General features: G+C 34.4%; 1 protein-coding gene and 1 long non-coding RNA gene across 6 annotated transcripts; both read left to right on the plus strand.

Annotated features, from left to right (window-relative positions):
- Positions 1-1,568: 1,568 nt before the first annotated feature.
- On the plus strand, positions 1,569-12,942 carry LOC135792656 (phosphatidylinositol phosphatase PTPRQ-like). 5 transcript variants are annotated; one of them, XM_065303316.1, is made up of 6 exons: positions 1,569-1,940; positions 2,024-2,086; positions 2,144-2,755; positions 2,839-3,096; positions 10,712-11,032; positions 11,100-12,942. In XM_065303316.1, the coding sequence occupies exons 3-6, from the start codon at positions 2,332-2,334 to the stop codon at positions 12,425-12,427; spliced, it is 2,331 nt and encodes a 776-aa protein (XP_065159388.1). In that variant the 5' UTR covers positions 1,569-1,940; positions 2,024-2,086; positions 2,144-2,331; the 3' UTR covers positions 12,428-12,942. The 5 variants fall into 5 exon arrangements, with proteins under 5 accessions (XP_065159388.1, XP_065159387.1, XP_065159386.1 ...); XM_065303315.1 differs by having other exon boundaries at positions 1,569-2,089; XM_065303314.1 differs by having other exon boundaries at positions 1,569-2,086.
- Positions 3,422-4,103, plus strand: LOC135792226 (uncharacterized). The gene is made up of 2 exons (XR_010548220.1): positions 3,422-3,678; positions 3,794-4,103. It is a non-coding gene; the product is annotated as an uncharacterized lncRNA (long non-coding RNA).
- Positions 12,943-20,620: the final 7,678 nt, after the last annotated feature.

Below are 20,620 nucleotides of genomic sequence, written 5' to 3' on the forward strand. Positions count from 1 at the left end.
TTTAATGCGGATAGAAATCGGCGCAAATATTGTTTTCAATGATTATTTCTGTCAAATGCTTTGCGAGATGATTGCTTTCAATTTAATTCGATTACAAATCAGTACAAATCTCATTTCGAATGTTTAGTTGTATCGAAGATCTGATTCAAAGTTTTCTATTTGTGTTGGTTAGAAATAAGCGCAATCTTATTTTTAGCCATTATTTGTATCAAATTCTTGGGAAAATGTATGCATTCAACTTAATTTGGTCAAAAAACTGTGCAAGTAAACTTTAGGCTTTCGACTCAAATGCCATAGCTAAATCAGAAAAAAGACATGGATGCAAGTTTAAACGCAAAGGAGAGCTAAAAGAAAAAATCATAAACAGAAAAACAATGCAAGCAAGCACAAAAATTTAATTTAAGTGTCAATGCCTGCATTAAAGAGCACGAGCATACTTTTAAAATTAATTCAACATAATCATCGTAAGCAGAACATTTATTAAAAAAGAATCATAAATTCAATTCTAATTTTAAAATTTTACATAGGTGTAAATAAGCATGAAATTAAATCTACTGGAATCTTCAGAGATTAACAACTATAACCAAAAGGGATTATTGTTAAACGATCAGATAGAAGTTAGCAAATCTTGGATTAACCACATTTGTCAGACTTGTGCAATGCGCAGGCGCACGTTCAAAACTCGGAGCACACACGTGCTTCTTCGTTGCACACGACTATGAACGAAAGCTATAAGTGTAGAAATAGAATACAGGGTAAGTCCGATGATTCCTAATAAGAAAAATTTAGCGTCTCAAACAGGCAGGGCGCTTAGCACGAGCCGCGCTCAAAGTAGGCTCACCAAAAAGCGAGCCTTGTCATGGATGGCAGACACGAAATTGCATCCCAAAAACTTTACTATGGCTCAAAGCATAAACACATGTCTTTTTGATCAAAATTTTCAACGGCTGTAAACGAAATATTGAAGCTCGTTTGAAACTCTAACAAGTAAGGAAAACATTAACGGTTGATACAAGGGTCATTTCTAAAGTGGCGCACAAAAACGGGGACGCCATGGGGGAGGTGAAATCCTATCCGAAGTCTAATTTATGCATTTATGAGTAATAACTTGGTGCTTTTTCAATACTTCCAAATGTTACTACCTAAGTGTCGAGGCTCGTTGCTCACGCAACATATCAGTACAGACCGTTTTTCTTAACACGCCATAACATTTCAAGCATTATTGACAGTGCCAACGTAAAAGAGCTGAGGACACGGGGATTCATCATAAGTAACTTTTGGCGCACAAATGCGAAGGCGCCACGTGGGATCTTTAAGTGGGCGGTGGGCAAGGTAAGGTGATGTAAGGAAATGGCTTGGTTTGGGTTTTCTTTTGGGAGGGCGGTGGGCAAGGTAAGGTATAGTAAGGTGAGGTGAGGTGTGGTGAGGTGTGGTGAGGTGAGGTGAGGTATGGTAAGGTAATGGCTAATGGTAAGGGAATAACTTAAATAAACAATATTTGAATACCTTGTGTGAACGGTTTATCTCGGTCGTAATCTTATCTAATTAGGCAGTAGTTAGGCAGTAGTTTTTGGTGTGTCGTCGTCGTGTAATCCGGACACAACACGTTGACGAATTAATATATCGAGAATTAATCGAAAAAACAATTTGAAAAGTTGAAATTTTCATGCAAATTTCGCGTCGTGTCTGGATGTAGTGTCGAGTGCTGGTGATTGTGATATCATATCGCCGCGAATTAAACATAACAACATTGTGATTCGTGCATTCAAATGGGTTTTGGTTCAAAGACGAAACAATGTTGACGCGGATTAAATTGTTTATGCTTTTTGCATGTGTCTTCATGATTCAAACGATTTATTCGAAGCAAACAATTGAATCGACTGAAGTTGCTAAAATTGCTGAATCGAGCACAATTACTAAAACAACGGAATGGGAAACATGTAAGTGGCCTCAATTTTATCTAAAATTGTTTTAAATACATGTTCAGCCACAACTGAAAACACTACAACGGATAGTGATTCAGAAGATAAATCTACTTTAAACTCTTCAAGATATTCATCAAAAGATGGTTTAAATTCAAGCCCAAGTAGTAAATATAAATAAAACTATAAATGCTTATTTATTTCATATAATTTTTCTACAGTTGAAGAAGTTGAAGATAATAACTTGTCAGAAGATGAAGAAAACAACTATAAGACTTCCTGCGACAAATGCAAACAAAACCCTGAAATTCTTGGATTAAAACATCAAATTATAATTGGCACAATTAAAATTCAATGGGATCCAATTAAAGAAACTGAATTAAATTGTCAATACAAATATACATCAAAAATGAACAAATTTAATGATGATCTTGACTTCACACGTTTTGCAAACACAACTGGTGTTGATATACCTATCAAAGATCTCTGTGGTATACACACAGTAAATATATTAGCAAGCAATATCTGCGGCAATGAAGTGAATCAAACCATTTCCATTGTTATTCCAGCCAAGTCTTTTGAAATTTCAATGGAGAAAATTAAGAGTAACAAGGCACAGATTAAAATAACTACCAATTGCCATAGCAACTTCAGTAGTTTGCAAATAAGTTGTGACTCTGGTTATAATAAAACTTTTACTAATGTACAAGACACTGATGCTAAAACACTTGCTGGATTGGAAGCTTTTACAAGCTACTCTTGCCAAGGAGAGTTGTTTAAAGACAATAATTCAGTGGGGAATACAAGTTTTACTTTTCAAACTCAACAAAGTGGTAAGTAAACTAACAGTTACTTCTTATCATTGTTACTTTGTAAATTTTATTGTTTTATGTAAGTAAAGTTAGAAATATTTCAGTTTCTAATATAACGGATTCGAGTTTTGAAATAAATTGGGAAAGTCCAAAAAATGTTCGCGGTATTCTCACAAATTATACTATAACTTTGGAAGATCGTCCTTTGTATGATTCACCAGTATTTTATCAAGATCTTTATAAAAATATCAAAATTGTTTTTCAAAATTTGCCTGGAAATTACGAGTTTAACATTACTATCAAAGCGATAACAAGTAAATTTGGTCCGTTGGAATCAATAACTAATAAAACATCTACACCATGTGAGTTTTATTAATTTACTAGTTAACCCGGCAAACGTTGTTTTGCCATATAAATTATTTTTAATTTCTAGATAAATTCTAGTATAGACAAACAGTAACTTACATATTATAAGTGTGTAAGTATGTAAAACTTGATTAACTGAACTAATCGTGCCAAATACACTTAAAATTAATAATTTTATTATCTAAAATATAAAAATGAATCGCAAAATATATTGGTAACCGCTTCACTCAACAACGCCTTGACCAATTTAGGTAATTCTTCTTTTAATATGTTTTTATAGTCTATGGGTGGTTTTTTCGGCGACAAAAATTGGAATAATTGAGCCGTTTATTTTGAAAGTGACCTAACTCCGTTTTTTAAATTTTTGCCGGTTACCATGGTTACATGTACAACTTCATGTTATTTATCAGTGACGCACTTCAGATTGCTTATATTCAGAGAAAATACGGTACATTTTTTACACATAAGTTTTCCGAATTAATTGAATAACTGAGCCGTGCAGTTTGAAAGTGGCCTAACTCCATTTATAGTTACATCAAGCTATTTACTATTGATAATGTCGGAAAGCAGCGATGAAGGTAATTTCAATTAATTAGTATTTACAAGTTCACCTTATTTTTGGGACAATTGCGTTGGTTAATTAACCTGTACGTTTAATTAATATAAAACTTAAAATTTAATATTAAATTATAGAAATTATTGCACCCATGAGGAAGAACAGAAGAAGACCACTTAGTTCATATAGTGAAGAAGAAATAGTAATTAATAATTAAAAAAAAAGCGAATAACAAAAAGAATTATAGAACAATATTCCTCGTCAGAGGATGAAGATTCAAATAACAATGCAGAAAAGAGTGATGCACCATATATCTAAAAAGTGCGAAAGATTAAACAGAATTCAGGAAAAAGATATTGCAGTCAAACCGGAAGTATTGTTCAAGAAAAAAATTTCGAAAACAAAGATTGTGGTTGTCGGAATGCGTGCACAAAAAATTATAATGAAGAAGAAAGAAAGAATATTTTTGAGAAGTTTAGGGGTTTGGCAGACTTTAACAAACAAAATGTATTACTTCACGAAGCTGTCTGTGAAACGAAGACGTTTTTTTTTCTTCAATTTGAAACATCTTAAATTATGTTGAATGGACTTGGGCATCCTCAAATTTTATAATGAATCGGGCTGTTAATTTTGAAAGTGGCCCAACTCCATTCTTGATAAGGAAACGCACGTTATTTACTTAATAATTGCCACTATTTTAACAGGAACTTTAAATTTAACATCCTTAGATACGCTTAAGCGGTATGACTCTTTAGTATCTTTTACCTATATTTTTAAATTCATTGAAGCGCAAAACTTTCAATATCTCGATTTGAAGATAAATGGAGTTAGGCCACTTTCAAAATAAGCGGCTCAATTACCGGTAAAACGGGGAAAAGCAGAGGTTTCCTTTTTTCAATCGATTAACGAAACAAATTCTGCAGCCTTCTTCGACTTATTTCTGATTTATTGTTTTATATGGTGTTTGGCGCAAAGTGTTTTCTACTGAGTTTTCTTTTGTCCAGTGACAAACGAAACAAATTCCGAAGTTTTCTTTGATTCATTTTTGTTTGATTGTTTCATTTCGTTTTTTGTGCAAATTGGTTAATTATCTACGATCACTAAGTATTGCATGTGACACAATTCGGGGTGTTTTAGTGGGTCCCACTAATATAATTTGTTCTTGAAAGGGTGGCGAAAGTTCGTGGAAGCGCCCTGTCAACGGGGCGACTGTTCTGTTCAGGGGAATTTTTTGCACCGACTATAAAATAGAGAGGAACAAAATCTGCCACATTCCAATTTTCTTTAACAGAACGAAGTCTGTTGGGTCCGCTAGTTATGAATAAAACAGTAATAATTAATAGTTAATATGAGAGTTACACTGAGATAGCAATATGATAATTGTAAACGGATGGTCGAAAACTGTGTAGGGAGTGAAAGAAGTTTTATTGTTTGCGTGAAACAGGAGACCGACTTCAGTCTCATTCCTTCGAGCGGGATGAAAAATAATTAAATTATCAAAATGGCTATAAAAATATAAGGGTTGGTGATAAAAAAGTAAATATTTAGAGTTGCATGTATTTTTTTAATGCCACATATATAAAAATAGAAACAACATTTTTGTCCAAAATTTTAAAAAAAGTAAGGGTGAACAACCCTTACCACTTAGGGGTATGAAGAATAGATAGTAGCCGATTCTCAAACCTACTGACTACGCATATAAAATTTTTTTTCGAGCGAGATGAAAAATGATTAAATTACTAAAATGGCTACTGAAAAAATAGGGGTTGGTGATAAAAAAGTAAAAATTTAGAGTTGTATGCATTTTTTAATGCCACATAAAAAAATAAAAACAAAAAAATTTTGAACAAAATTTAAAAAAAATATTTAAGGGTGAACAACCCTTATTACTTAGAGATATGAAGAATAGATAATATCCGATTCTCAGACCTATTGAATACGCATATAAAATTTTTCTTTGAGCGGCATGAAAAATGATTAAATTACTAAAATGGCTATTAAGAAATAGGGGTTGGTGATAAAAAAAAAATAAAAATTTAGGGATGTATGTATTTTTTAATGCCACAGTATAAAAAAATAAAAACAAAAGACTTTGTCCAAATATTAAAAAAAGTTAAGGGTGAACAACCCTTATCATTTAGGGGTATGAAGAATAGATAGTAGCCGATTTTCAAACCTACTGAATACGCATATAAAATTTAGTAAAAATCGGTAAAACCGTTTCGGAGGAGTATGGAAACGAACACTGTGACACGCAAATTTTATATATTACTAGTTAACCGGGCAAACGTTGTTTTGCCATATAAATTATTTCAAGTTTCTAGATAAATTTTAGTGTAGACAAAAAGTAACTTACTTATTATAAAAAATAGGGATTGGTGATAAGAAACCAAAAATTTAGGGTTGTATGTATATTTTAATGCCACATTAAAAAAATAAAAACAAAAAATTTCGACCAAAATTTAAAAACATTAAGGGTGAACAACCCTTATCACTTAGAGATATGAAGTTACCGATTCTCAGACCTACTGAATACGCATATAATAATTTTCTTTGAGCGGGATGAAAAATGATTAAATTACTAAAATGGCTATAAAGAAATAGGGGTTGGTGATAAAAAACTAAAAATTTAGGGTTGTATGTATTTTTTAATTCCACATTATAAAAAAAATAAAAACAAAAGAATTTGTCCAAAAATTTAAAAAAAAGTTAAGGGTGAACAACCCTTATCACTTAGGGGTATGAAAAATAGATGTTAGCCGATTCTCAGACCTACTGAATACGCATATAAAATTTGGTAAAAATTGGTAAAGCCGTTTCGGAGGAGTATGGAAACAAACACTGTGACACGCAAATTTTATATATATAGACTAGCTAACCCCGCAAACGTTGTTTTGCCATATAAATTATTTTTAGTTTCTAGATAAATTCTAGTGTAGACAAAAAGTAACTTACATATAATAAGTGTGTAAGTATGTAAAACTTGATTAATGAACTAATCGTGCCAAATACACTTAAAATTAATAATTTTATTATCTAAAATATTAAAATGAATCGTAAAATTTGTTGGTAACCGCTTCACTCAACAACGCCTAGACCAATTTAGCTAATTCTTCTTTTAAAATGTTCGTTAAAGTCTAAGGGTGATTTTTACGGCGACAAAAATTGGAATAATTACTGGAGAAACGGGGAAAAGTTGAAGTTTTCTTTTTTCAATCGATTAACGAAACAAATGCCGCAGCCTTCTTCGACTTATTTTTGATTTATTGTTTTATATGGTGTTTTGCGCAAAGTGTTTTCTACTGAGTTTTCTTTTGTCCACTGATAAACGAAACAAATTCCGCAGTTTTCTTCGATTCATTTGTGTGTGATTGTTTCATTTCGTTTTTTGTGCAAAGTGGTTAATTATCTACGATCACTAAGTATTGCATGTGACATAATTTGGGGTGTTTTTGGTGGGTCCCACTAATATAATTTGTTCTTAAAAGGGTGGCGAAAGTTCGTGGAAGCGCCCTGCCAACGGGGTGACTGTTCTGTTCAGGAGAATTTTTTGCACCCACTATAAAATAGGGAGGAACAAAATCTGCCACATTCCAAATTTTTTTAACAAAATGAAGTCTGTTGGGTCCGCTAGTTATGAATAAAACAGTAATAATTAATGGTTAATATGAGAGCTACACTGAGATAGCAATATGATAATTGTAAACGTTACTACTACACTTGATACATATACCATAATGATGGCCGAAAACTGTGTAGGGAGTGAGAGAAGTCTTATTGTGTGAGTGAAACAGGAGACCGACTTCAGTCTCATTCCTTCGAGCGGGATGAAAAAAAAATTAAATTACCAAAATGGCTATAAAAATATAGAGATTGGTAATAAAAGAGCAAATATTTAGAGTTGTATGTATTTTTAATGCCACATTATAAAAAAAATAGAAACAAATTTTTTTTATCCAAAATTTTAAAAAAATTAAGGGTGAACAACACTTAGGAGTATGAAGAATAGATAGTAGCCGATTCTCAGACCTACTTGATACGCATATAAAATTTTCCTTCGAGCAAGATGAAAAATGATTAAATTACTAAAATGGCTATTAAAAAAATAGGGGTTGGTGATAAAAAAAATCAAAATTTAGGGTTGTATGTATTTTTAATGCCACATAAAAAAATAAAAACAAAAAATTTCGAACAAAATTTAATAAATATTTAAGGGTGAACAACCCTTATTACTTAGAGAAATGAAGAATAGATAATATCCGATTCTCAGACCTATTGAATACGCATATAAAATTTTTCTTCGAGCGTCATGAAAAATGATTAAATTACTAAAATGGCTATAAAGAAATAGGGGTTGATGATATAAAAGTAAAAATTTAGGGATGTATGTATTTTTTAATGCCACATTATAAAAAAATAAAAACAAAAGAATTTGTCCAAAAATTTAAAAAAAGTTAAGGGTGAACAACCCTTATCACTTAGGGGTATGAAAAATAGATGTTAGCCGATTCTCAGACCTACTGAATACGCATATAAAATTTGGTAAAAATCGGTAAAGCCGTTTCGGAGGAGTATGGAAACAAACACTGTGACACGCAAATTTTATATATATAGACTAGTTAAGCCCGCAAACGTTGTTTTGCTATATAAATTATTTTTAGTTTCTAGATAAATTCTAATGTAGACAAAAAGTAACTTTCATATTATAAGTGTGTAAGTATGTAAAACTTGATTAACTGAACTAATCGTGCCAAATACACTTAAAATTAATAATTTTATTATCTAAAATATAAAAATAAATCGCAAAATGTGTTGGTAACCGCTTCACTCAACAACGCCTAGACCAATTTGGTTAATTCTTCTTTTAAAATGTTCATTAAAGTGTAAGGGTAGTTTCTACGGCGACAAAAATTGGAATAATTACCGGTAAAACGGGGAAAAGCTGAGGTTTTCTTGTTTCAATCGATTAACGAAACAAATTCCGCAGCCTTCATCGACTTATTTTTGATTTATTGTTTTATATGGTGTTTTGCGCAAAGTGTTTTCTACTGAGTTGTCTTTTGTCCACTGACAAACGAAACAAATTCCGCAGTTTTCTTTGATTCATTTTTGTTCGATTGTTTCATTTCGTTTTTTGTGCAAAGTGGTTAATTATCTACGATCTCTAAGTATTGCATGTGACACAATTGGGGTGTTTTAGTGGGTCCCACTAATATAATTTGTTCTTGAAAGGGTGGCGAAAGTTCGTGGAAGCGCCTTGTCAACGGGGTGACTGTTCTGTTCAGGAGAATTTTTTGCACCGACTATTAAATAGCGAGGAACAAAATCTGCCACATTCCAATTTTTTTAACAGAACGAAGTCTGTTGGGTCCGCTAGTTATGAATAAAACAGTAATAATTAATAGTTAATATGAGAGTTACACTGAGATAGCAATATGATAATTGTAAACGTTACTACTACACTTGATACATATACCATAATAATGGCCGAAAACTGTGTAGGAGGTGGGAGAAGTCTTATTGTGAGAGTGAAACAGGACACCGACTTCAGTCTCATTCCTTCGAGCGGGATGAAAAAAATTAAATTACCAAAATGGCTATGAAAATATAGGGGTTTGTGATAAAAAAAGTAAATATTTAGAGTTGTATGTATTTTTAATGCCACATTGTATAAAAATAGACACAAATTTTTTTGTCCAAAATTTAAAAAAAATTAAGGGTGAACAACCCTTATCACTAAGGGGTATGAAGAATAGATAGTAGTTGATTGTCCGACCTACTGACTACGCATATAAAATTTTCCTTCGAGCGAGATGAAAAATGATTAAATTACTAAAATGGCTATAAAAAAATAGGGGTTTGGTGATAAAAAAGTAAAAATTTAGAGTTGTATGTATTTTTTAATGCCACATTATAAAAAAATAAAATCAAAAGAATTTGTCCAAAAATTTAAAAAAAAGTTAAGGGTGAACAACCCTTATCACTTAGGGGTATGAAAAATAGATGTTAGCCGATTCTCAGACCTACTGAATACGCATATAAAATTTGGTAAAAATCGGTAAAGCCGTTTCGGAGGAGTATGGAAACAAACACTGTGACACGCAAATTTTATCTATATATAGACAAATTCTTTTGTTTTTATTTTTTTTATAATGTGGAATTAAAAAATACATACAACCCTAAATTTTTAGTTTTTTATCACCAACCCCTATTTCTTTATAGACATTTTAGTAATTTAATCATTTTTCATCCCGCTCAAAGAAAATTTTTATATGCGTATTCAGTAGGTCTGAGAATCGGTAACTTCATATCTCTAAGTGATAAGGGTTGTTCACCCTTAATTTTTTTTAAATTTTGGGCGAAATTTTTTGTTTTTATTTTTTTAATGTGGCATTAAAATATACATACAACCCTAAATTTTTGGTTTCTTATCACCAACCCCTATTTTTTATAATAAGTAAGTTACTTTTTGTCTACACTAAAATTTATCTAGAAACTAGAAATAATTTATATGGCAAAGCAACGTTTGCCCGGTTAACTAGTATATATATAGATAGATAGACTAGCGACCTGCCCCGGCTTCGCACGGAAGTAAAAAACCGCATCAAAATCCGTTGCGTAGTTTCAATGATTTAAGCATACAAAGAGACAGACAGAGAAAGCGACTTTCCTTCTCCAAACAAAAACATCAACCGGTCAACTTCAACCCACACGTACACACATACACACGTCTATGCTTGGAGGGGGAAGCTACGAAGCATCGCACAAAGAGCAGACGGGAATAATCGAAAACTTTGTATTTACGACATCACATTAGAAACCTCAAAAATAACAGTACTTCACCACTATTTAATGGATGTTATTATACATACAAACCTTCCTCTTGAATCACTCTATCTATTAAAAAAACGGCATCAAAATCCGTTGCGTAGTTTCAAATATTTAAGCGAACAAAGGGACCGGAAAAAAAAGCGACTTTACTTTATACTATGTAGTGATGATATATATAGATATTAGCTTATATAAACATTTAATGTCTTATTCATTTATTTTAGCTCCTGGGAAAGTGGAAAATTTAAATAAATTCATAGATGCTTCAAAAATAAATCAACCAAAAGCCCAAATAAGTTGGAGTTATCCTTGTGCAACTTACACATCCGGGGATAGAGTTGTATTCAGCATACATATTGCTGAAAATTCAAAAACAACAAAAAGAATTAATGAAACAATGAACATTGATAAACCACAACAAAATTTTACATTAGATCTGGAATTGAAGCCATCTACCAATTACACTATAATGGTTTACACAATTAATTTAGATACAAGTCAAATAAGCACAGCTAACAGTTTACAATTTGAATCACCCAAAGGAGGTATGTTATTTATTTGAATTAAAATGTTCAATTGTTTAACTAACTGAACATCATTTTATGATTACAGTGACTAGTCCGCCATTATTATTATCTTCTGAGATTGACTCTTTTAAAATTGACCTGTACTGGGAAAAACCTACATATATTTTTGGAAATTTGGTTTCTTATTACGTAAATATCACTTCCTTGGGTCCTCTGCACAAACTTGGCTGTGATGAACAAGACAATACATTACTGTTGGAAACAAATAGCACCCACATTAGTCCAACTGTCAAACCAAATCATAAATACTTTCTTGAAGTTACTACTATTACCTCTCGAATGGTTGGAAAAACACTTAAATATGAATTTGGTACAAAACCATTCCAAAGTGAACCAGTTTTGAATCTGATATGTAGTGCTACTGAAATTTCATCAAATGGCTCAGCTGGTTTGAGCATACAATTTGAACCACCTTGTGATACAAACGGTGTATTTGATTATTATAGCATCACTGTCTTTGATGAACAAGGTAGTAAAGTCTTAGAACATCAAGATAATTCCACATTTTTTGAAATATCAGACATGAAATATGAATCAACCTACAGAGTAGATGTTAATGTTGTAACTAAAGGGGATTGGAAAAGTAGAGACGAATTTTGTGATGTTAAAACAAAGTCGGATAAACCAAATCCGCCAAACTTGAACAAAAGTGAAGTCATTGCACATATCTATGATAAACAAGTAGAGGTCATGTTGAGAGATGATTATTTTGACAACAGTCATGGTGAAGTAAAGTTCTTTGCATTACTGGTTGGCTTAGCAACAAAGTGGGAGACAAAGAATAATTTAGATAGTGGTTACTGGGATGGTATCAAGTGGCCTAATGATGAGTTCTGGAATGAAGAGGGTTTGCCTTATCAAGCAACACCTGCTAAATGGCAACCACTTAAAGGAACTATTCAAAAATTCTTTTTTAAACTTGGAACTCAAAATTGTACTGGTAAAAATAATGAGTTCTGCAATGGACCGCTAAAACCCAACACCGAATATGTCTTAGCCATCCGTGGATATACCACCAATGGGTATCAAATTAGTAATAAGCTACGATTTGTCACCCAAGACTTGGAAAAGACTCAGAATGTTGTTATGATTATTAGTATAGTAGCAGGAGTATTACTAATAATAATTATATCAAGTTTAGCCTGTGTTTATTGGAAACGTAGACCTAACAAACGAATAAATCTTAAAGAAGCAAATCAAATAGTTCACAATCAGGAAAATGAGTTCATTCCACCTGGTTCAGTGAAAATTGAGGAATTAGACGAAGAATATGAAAGTCTTCAAAATATCCCATACTCCAAACCAAGTCTATACCATACCTTACCTTTCCTTCCACCGCCCTCCCAAAAGTAAATCCAAACCAAGCCATTTCCCATTTCCTTACATTACCTTACCTTGCCCACCGCCCACTTAAAAGATCCCCCGTGGCGCCTTCGCATTTGTGCGCCAAAAGTTACTTACAAAAGTTACGTATTTCTTCGTTGTGTCGCGCGCACACACACGTTGAAAGCTCAATGTTGAATTTATTACAATTCCAGTCTGCAGGGTAGTATTTTGTTGTATTTTGGTAAGCCTACTTTGACCGCGGCTCTTGCTAAGCGCCCTGCCTGTTGGAGACGCTAAATTTTTCTTATTAGGAATCATCGGACTTATCCTGTATTCTACACTTATAGTTTCGTTCATAGTCGTGTGCAACGAAGAAGCACGTTTGTGCTCCGAGTTTTGAACGTGCGCCTGCGCATTGCAAATGTGGTTAATCCTATTACTAAATTTGTATATTTATAAATAGTTTAATATTGTATGATTTATTTTTTATTTCACGGTGGAGTTTCTTCACGTAATAAAGTAAAAATAAGTAAAGAATAAAATTTCAATTACAAAAAAATACTTATTGCAACCGCCTTTAAACATTATTTACTTAAATAACTATTTGTGGAAAAAATAATCATGACACTTTGGCAAACAACTTTGAATGTGAAATAAAAACAGATTTGACTCTCTTTACACCGACATGCGGATAATGGTGGTCACCCTGGGGGAAAATCGGAGGCAAACGAAATCTAACAGATATCGCAGATATAACCTTCCGCTGAGTTCCACCAAGTGAATTCCGGATGAGCCCATAACTCACATGAGGTGCATCTGAACCACATCTAATTGTTTCTTCCAAAATCGTTGTACGTCCTGGCATAAGTCGTCAGTGCCAACATCAGATACAGAAGTTTCGTTACTTTCCTGTAGTACCCGGCGTTTTGCCTTTTCAGGACCCTTCTTCTGTGTTGACTTTTTTCACTGACCTTTACCTTTCCATCTCTATTCTTTACCCCTGTTTTCTTCATTTTCGTATTTTCTTTTTCTATCAAGTTTTCTTTTATTGGCTTTGAAGTTAAAATTGTGGCATGTTGCTCTTTTCGGCCCTACCGTTTAGCTATAACAGGTGTTTTCGCTGGCAACTTGATTAAATCATGCAAATTAGCATTAATTTTGATTGACATGACAGACACTGGTGATGAAATATCTGGTTCAGAATCAAGTGGGCCTACTTGTTCAGACATTCCAATAACGTCGTTTGATGTGCTTTGACTTCGTTTGCTCGACTCCAGTTTCCTAATAGAAACGTTATGCCTAGTCATAAACGCATGCAATCAAACCCGTCAAGCCATTCTGAAGGACTGATTAAAATTGTGCATTAAATTCAATTTTCAGCATATTCAAAAGACACTTCTTTTTGACTAGTGCAACCATAAAAAATATTAGCCATTTTCATCACCAAGTTTGGTAGTCCGGTTTCTGTCTCAGCACTAAAGATAGTGAATCGTTCTAGACGTGGTGCTGAGGTAGCAGCATTTCTTATAGAAGAACGAAACGAAATCCGTTTATGCACCACTATGTGGTGCATGTAGATGCGGCCGTCTAATTCGCCCAGCGTTTCGGGGAGTACCTACACGCCTGAAAGTGAATTTGTTTGTATCAAATCGTATCATCTTTCTCTTCCCTACACCCCACGCCCACACCAAAACGATACTCCAAACCAAGTCAATACCTTACCTTACTCTTTTATTATTGGAAGAAGTGTGGTAGCTTCGGTACCTCTCTAAGGAAGCACATTCGCGTTCCGCCCTGAATTCCTACAAAAACCCACTATTGCTTTTTAACCCGATGAACTTTATACTTTCTTTTGAAAAGCATTGTTTCGCCGAGCTCAATAGCAAAGTCTCCTTTCTCCTCGAGGAATTCTCCCAGAAGTCGTGAACTTTGTTCCCGTGAAAGTTTAATCGCGCGGCGGCTTTTCTTCGCGCATTTTAAGACGGTTTTCGCAGGCAGACCCAATATCGAAGAACAGATAATGTGGTGATGAGCGGAAGCCGCTCATCTTCGAAGCAGGTGCCTACACGTATGTTTTTACTCGAGCCGCAGATTCGACATTGCTAAACAAAACCGTCCAGCGATGTTTGTCTCACGACAAAGGTACACGCAAACCCGCACGTTGTGCAGTCGAAGGAATTGCGCAGGATCTGATGCCGCGCGAGAAATTGAATAACATGGAGCGTTGTCAACTGATTGGAAGTGCGTTGTAACTCTATGCCCGCAGTTCTTCTTCGGTGGCGACACTGTCAATGATGCTTGTCCGTGCAGAAGCTGATTGCGAAAAGTGATCGTGTGTTCAGCAAAACGGTTCGTACTGATATGTTGCGTGAGCAACGAGCCTCGACACTTAGGTAGTAACATTTGGAAGTTTTGCAAAACACAAAGTAATAACTCGCAGATGTATAAATTAGTCTTCGGATGGGAATTCACCTCTCCCGTGGCGCCTTCGCATTTGTGCGCCACTATAGAAATGCCCATTGTATCAACCGCCGATGTTTTCCTTGCTCGTTAGAGCTTGCAAATTTTGGTCAAAAAGCCAGAGTAATATTTATTGAATGCAACTTCGTGTCTCCCATCCAAGGCACGGCTCGCTTTTTGGTGAGCCTATTTTGAGCGTGGCTCGTGCTAAGCGTTCTGCTTATTTGAGACGCTAAGTTTTTCTTATTAGACATCATCGGACATGTCCCGTATTCTATTTCTACACTTATAGATTCGTTCATAGTCGTTTGCGCGCGGAGAAGCAAGTTCATGCTCCCACGTTTGAACGTTCGCCTTCGCATTCCGTAAGTTCGACAAAAGTTGTTATCCCGAATTTCTGCCGCCATGAAGTCTTCTCCTGTGAACACTTCCGGATTTAACGGAACTATTCCAGTAGCTCTAAACAAAACTTCTCCTTTACTAATAGACGCAACATTATTGAATGCTTTCCTCACCAAAGATGCTACGTCATAGGAGGTTATCTTTTCTACAACATGGCTTTTAAAAAATAAGTCATATCCTTTTTGTAGGCCATTTTGAGCGGACCAAAGAAAGAAACGTCCAAGGGTTGCATTCTATGTGGTGTGTGGTGGCAGAGATAACATATGAATGTGATTGGACTTACAATATTCGTAGACGGAAAGAAAAATGTGACTATGCTGTTTAAAATGCATCAACCATTCAAGGAAAAGATTCTCATTGAACCAACCGTTGTTATGGCATTTGTAAAACGCTCCTGCTGGACCATCCTTCTCTAGCAGAGGAGTTACCTTTTCCTAGGGAAAATAAACAAGGTGATGTTTATTCCTCCTTCCCAACTGGTTATCGATCCCACTCTCTTCTGTCCTTTGGAAGCCAGAGTTTTTCCAGGAGCTTGAACTTTTTAAATGCCTGTTTTGTCACAATTATAAGTATTCTTCGGAACAAATCTATACTTATCCATTAGCTGGCCAAGTAGATCAAAGAACTTGCTTATTTCATTTTTATTAAAAGCTGGGATTCGGTTTATGCGGGTCGCTTCTGGTTTCCTAATCTAAAGGCCATTCTGGAGGACTGATTAAAAATGTGCTTTAAATTCAATTTTTCAGCATATGCGAGAAATTGAATATGGAGCGTTGTCAACTGATTGAAAGTGCGTTGCGATGTAACTCTATGCCCGTAGCTCTTCTTCGGTGGCGACAATGTCAATGATGCTAGTCCGTGCAGAAGCCATGATTGCGAAAAGTGATCGTGTGTTCAGCAAAACGGTTCGTACTAATATGTTGCGTGAGCAACGAGCCTCGACAATTAGGTAGTAACATTTGAAAGTTTTGCAAAACACAAAGTAATAACTCGCAGATGTATAAATTAGTCTTCGGATGGGAATTCACCTCTCCCGTGGTGCCTTCGCATTTGTGCGCCACTATAGAAATGCCCATTGTATCAACCGCCGATGTTTTCCTTGCTCGTTAGAGCTTGCAAATTTTGGTCAAAAAGCCATAGTAATATTTATTGGATGCAACTTCGTGTCTCCCATCCAAGGCACGGCTCGCTTTTTGGTGAGCCAATTTTGAGCGCGGCTCGTGCTAAGCGCTCTGCCTATTTGAGACGCTAAATTTTTCTTATTAGAAATCATCGGACTTGCCCTGTATTCTATTTCTACAGTTATAGATTCGTTCATAGTCGTGTGCGCGCGGAGAAGTACGTTCATGCTCCGACGTTTGAACGTGCGCCTTCGCATTCCGTAAGTCCGACAAAAGTTGTTATCTCGAATTTCTGCCGCCATGAAGTCTTCTTCTGTGAACACTTCAGGATTTAATGGAACTATTCCAGTAGCTCTAAACCCTGATTCTCCTTTACTAATAGGCGCAACATTATTGAATGCTTTCCTCACCAAAGATACTTCGTCATGGGGGGCTATCTTTTCGGCAAGATGGCTTTTAAAAAATAAGTCATATCCTTTTTTGTAGGTCATTTTGAGCGGACCAAAGAAAGAAACGTCCAAGGGATGCATTCTGTGTGCTGTGTAGTGGCAGGGATAACATATGAATGTGATTGGACTTACAATATTCGTAGACGGAAAGAAAAATGTGACTATGCTGTTTAAAATGCATCAACCATTCAAGGAAAAGATTCTCATTAAACCAACCGTTGTTAGGGCATTTGTAAAACGCTCCTGCTGGACCCTCCTTCTCTAGCAGAGGAGTTAACCTTTTCCTAGGGAAAATAAACATCGGTGGAATGTAACCGCCTGCCGCGCTCATAGTACACAACAAGGTGATGTTTATTCCTCCCTCCCAACTGGTTATCGATCCCACTCTCTTCTGTCCTTTGGTAGCCAGAGTTTTTCCAGGAGCTTGAACTTTTTAAATGCCTGTTTTGTCACAATTATAAGTATTCTTCGGAACAAATCTATACTTATCCATTAGCTGGCCAAGTAGAACAAGCTTATTTCATTTTTATTAAAAGCTGTGATTTGGTTTATGCGGGTCGCTTCTGGTTTCCTAATCTAAAGGCCATTCTGGAGGACTGATTAAAAATGTGCTTTAAATTCAATTTTTCAGCATATCCAAAAGCCACTTTTCTTATTTGGTTAGCAGTGCAACCATAAAAAATATTAGCTATTTTCTTCATCGTCCTTCATCGTCCTAGACGTGGTGCTGAGGTAGAACCTTTTTTATCCTCTTTTGAAGGTTTGAAAGGGACGTCGTTTACGCGTTACTTGCTTTGTCCTGTTTCGTGGATGCGTGGATGACTCCCATTTCCCGCTGACTACCATTACCCTACTCTCCCCTATATTGTAAACTAAATTATACGCGAAATTATGTGTAACAACATTGTTAATCTAATGTTGTAGAAATTTGTAAGGTCTGGTAAATGTAGATATTTTGGAGATGTACCTCTTTAATGCCTAGCATATTTTTTGAGTTGCTCTGTTATATCTTTAAGAAGTCCTGAAATGTTCAACTCGGCCGTGAAGTTCAACACGGACAACACTAGTTAATTGTATACATTTACACAAAATATTTACATTTCAAATAAATTATCAAAGTTCTACGCAGATAACATAGACTTCTATAACTATTTCCCTAGACACTAAGGTGCTTTTATAGATGGGACGATACAACACCAGAATAATCACATTATACACAGACTTCTAAAGTCTTGTAAGGATACAACAGAAATACAATGCTGTACTGCTTAATAAATTACCTACAATGAAACACCTAAATTTAAGCAGATTTCCACAGTTCTACACAGCAAATGATAGAAACATGCACATGTAATCTTTACGATTTTTAATTTATATTATAAGTTTCACTTATGAAAAGTTTAGGTAACTTAGTCTCAGAAGTAATTGTTTGATTGCGAAGCGCATTTCGAAAGCTAAGCCTTCCTCTTCAAGCGAAAGAATTGTAAACTGAACTAATTTCTGTCTTCTTCCTAATTTATCCGAAATTTTAATCCCATGTTTAAGTATTCACCCCCACTACTTTGAAAACTATTTTGGTAAACTCGATTTCGAACACACGACAATTAGGTTAATCCTATTATGGTTTGTACGCGATTATGTCAAATAGCGGAAAGGTAATGGGATTATTTCTAGGCTTACATATGAATCTAATTGTCGAGAGTTTGAAATATATTTGATCAAAAACAAATTATCTAATCGAATTGGACATTCTGACTCTCTTATAGGTATGTTGTTTTTATCTTTTGAGTTACCAGCAACTGTTTAATATTGTTGAGCAACTGTTTAATATTGTTGGTGTTTTTATACGCGATTGCCAAATTTACGTTTTTCAAAACTTTGTTTAAATCTCTAATTTAATTTATATCGAAAGGAGGTAAAAATGTATTTTTGATCTAATGCTTCGTTAAACGTGTTTAAAGTCAGGTTTTCCCGTTGAAGTTTTTTAAATTTGAACCTGTTTAAAATTAGATTTACAATTATTGGATCGTAACCATTACACTTTGCTACATTTTTAATATACATGAGTTCGTTCTTGTTTGATGTATCTTATAAAATTACAAATGCAAGAAAATATTAGATACTTACATTTCCAACTAGGTAGTGTAATTCTGAAAATCGTTCAAGTTGGGCGGAAAACGTCATTTGATTTTCGGAGATGATGATCGAAGTGGAATTGATTTTTGACGAACTCGCTTAGTGTGACTCATCACTTCTACTGCCACGGTGGTTACCTGAAGTGAAATAATGTAATTAGTTTAAAGGAACTATTTGCTATGGTACTTTATGTTGCTTGAATAAGCACAAACCGATAAACGCGTAGAGTTATATACGATGGCAATTGTCTACTAATTTTCGCTTAGTTTCTAATCCAAACACTATTTTCTATTACATATATAGATATATTTAAAGTACTCGTACAGGATATTGTTTAAGTTATTTATTTCCGCATTAAACTAATTTCCACTAATGTATTTGTACTTGTAAGTGTTCGGGTCAACAATATTAATGTAACACCATTAACCGACACGCATGCCGTAGGGTCAACGCGAGCACGAACAATTAGATTTCCGGAAAGTACACGAGTAAGTATGATTTTTCATTCCAATACTAATACATTAAGACATTTACACAAATTTACCACATTTAGCACTCTTCGGTATAAATATTTATCAATTATATCCCTAGTTACTAGAAATAAAAAAATATACTCAAAAATCTAATTAAGATCCACATGCGGACATGCAATTATATTTACAGGAAAACAACAACAACATATTCTAATCCAATGTTTACTAAATATTTTGGTGCGATGGACGAGTTTGAGATTGCGGAAACAAAAAGCTTTCAAAGTTTACTTTTTCTCATAAATTTCATTGCGAATCGTTATTTTAGTCCGGAATGTGTTTTACAGTTTGGAGCAAACGACGAATTTATCCAGTTTGATAATGTAACCACTATAATAGTATCCAGTAACCGAGTATTCGATGTATCCCACTTTAGATATTACGACGTATGTAAGGAGATATTTGTCTATAAAAGTCACAATCCAAGACAAACATTTGAAAACTTTGAAAATTTCATACGAAAGGATTCAAGAAAAAAGTTTCCGAAACGAAAGTATTTATTTTACATCGATAGCAATCAAATTGGCCACTTTGACGAACTATTTGATAGCCCTGGATTAGAATTTGTGACGAATTTAATCGTAATTATAAAAGACAATCGTACAGATGACCAGTTTCATCTCTACACTCATAAATACGTCGGACAAACTGATAATAACCAAGCACTCTTGCTGGATACGTGGCATGTGGCCAACAATAGTTTCACATTTGGAAACAACTTATATCCTGACAAAATTAGTAATCAACAGGGGCGTTTGATTGTTGTTTATGCTGGCACTGTCTATCCACAAACCTACATTGGTATTATTGAATAACTTGATAAAATATTGCCAATTATTAATAATAAATTCAATAATAAATTTTAGAAATGCACATTTTAACTCAATATGCAATCAAACACAATGCGACGATTTATTTCAATCGAACAGAAAAAATTGTTGGTTCTGTTACCGGAAATTGGACGGGAACGGGAATGATGAAGGCATTTTTAGAAGATAAAGCGGATGTTGTTAGTAGTAAGTTAAAACAAAGAAAAAAACATTTGCATGCTTAGTTAATTTAATAATCAACGTATAAAGTCCTAAATTATTCACAATGTTAATTACTTGATTTTAGATGCAT

Source organism: Atheta coriaria, unplaced genomic scaffold, assembly GCF_025399875.1.
Source record: "Atheta coriaria isolate IRGN ID8LTWV9N9 unplaced genomic scaffold, Caltech_Dcor_3.1 hic_scaffold_5_pilon, whole genome shotgun sequence".
NCBI classification, from domain to species: domain Eukaryota; kingdom Metazoa; phylum Arthropoda; class Insecta; order Coleoptera; family Staphylinidae; genus Dalotia; species Dalotia coriaria.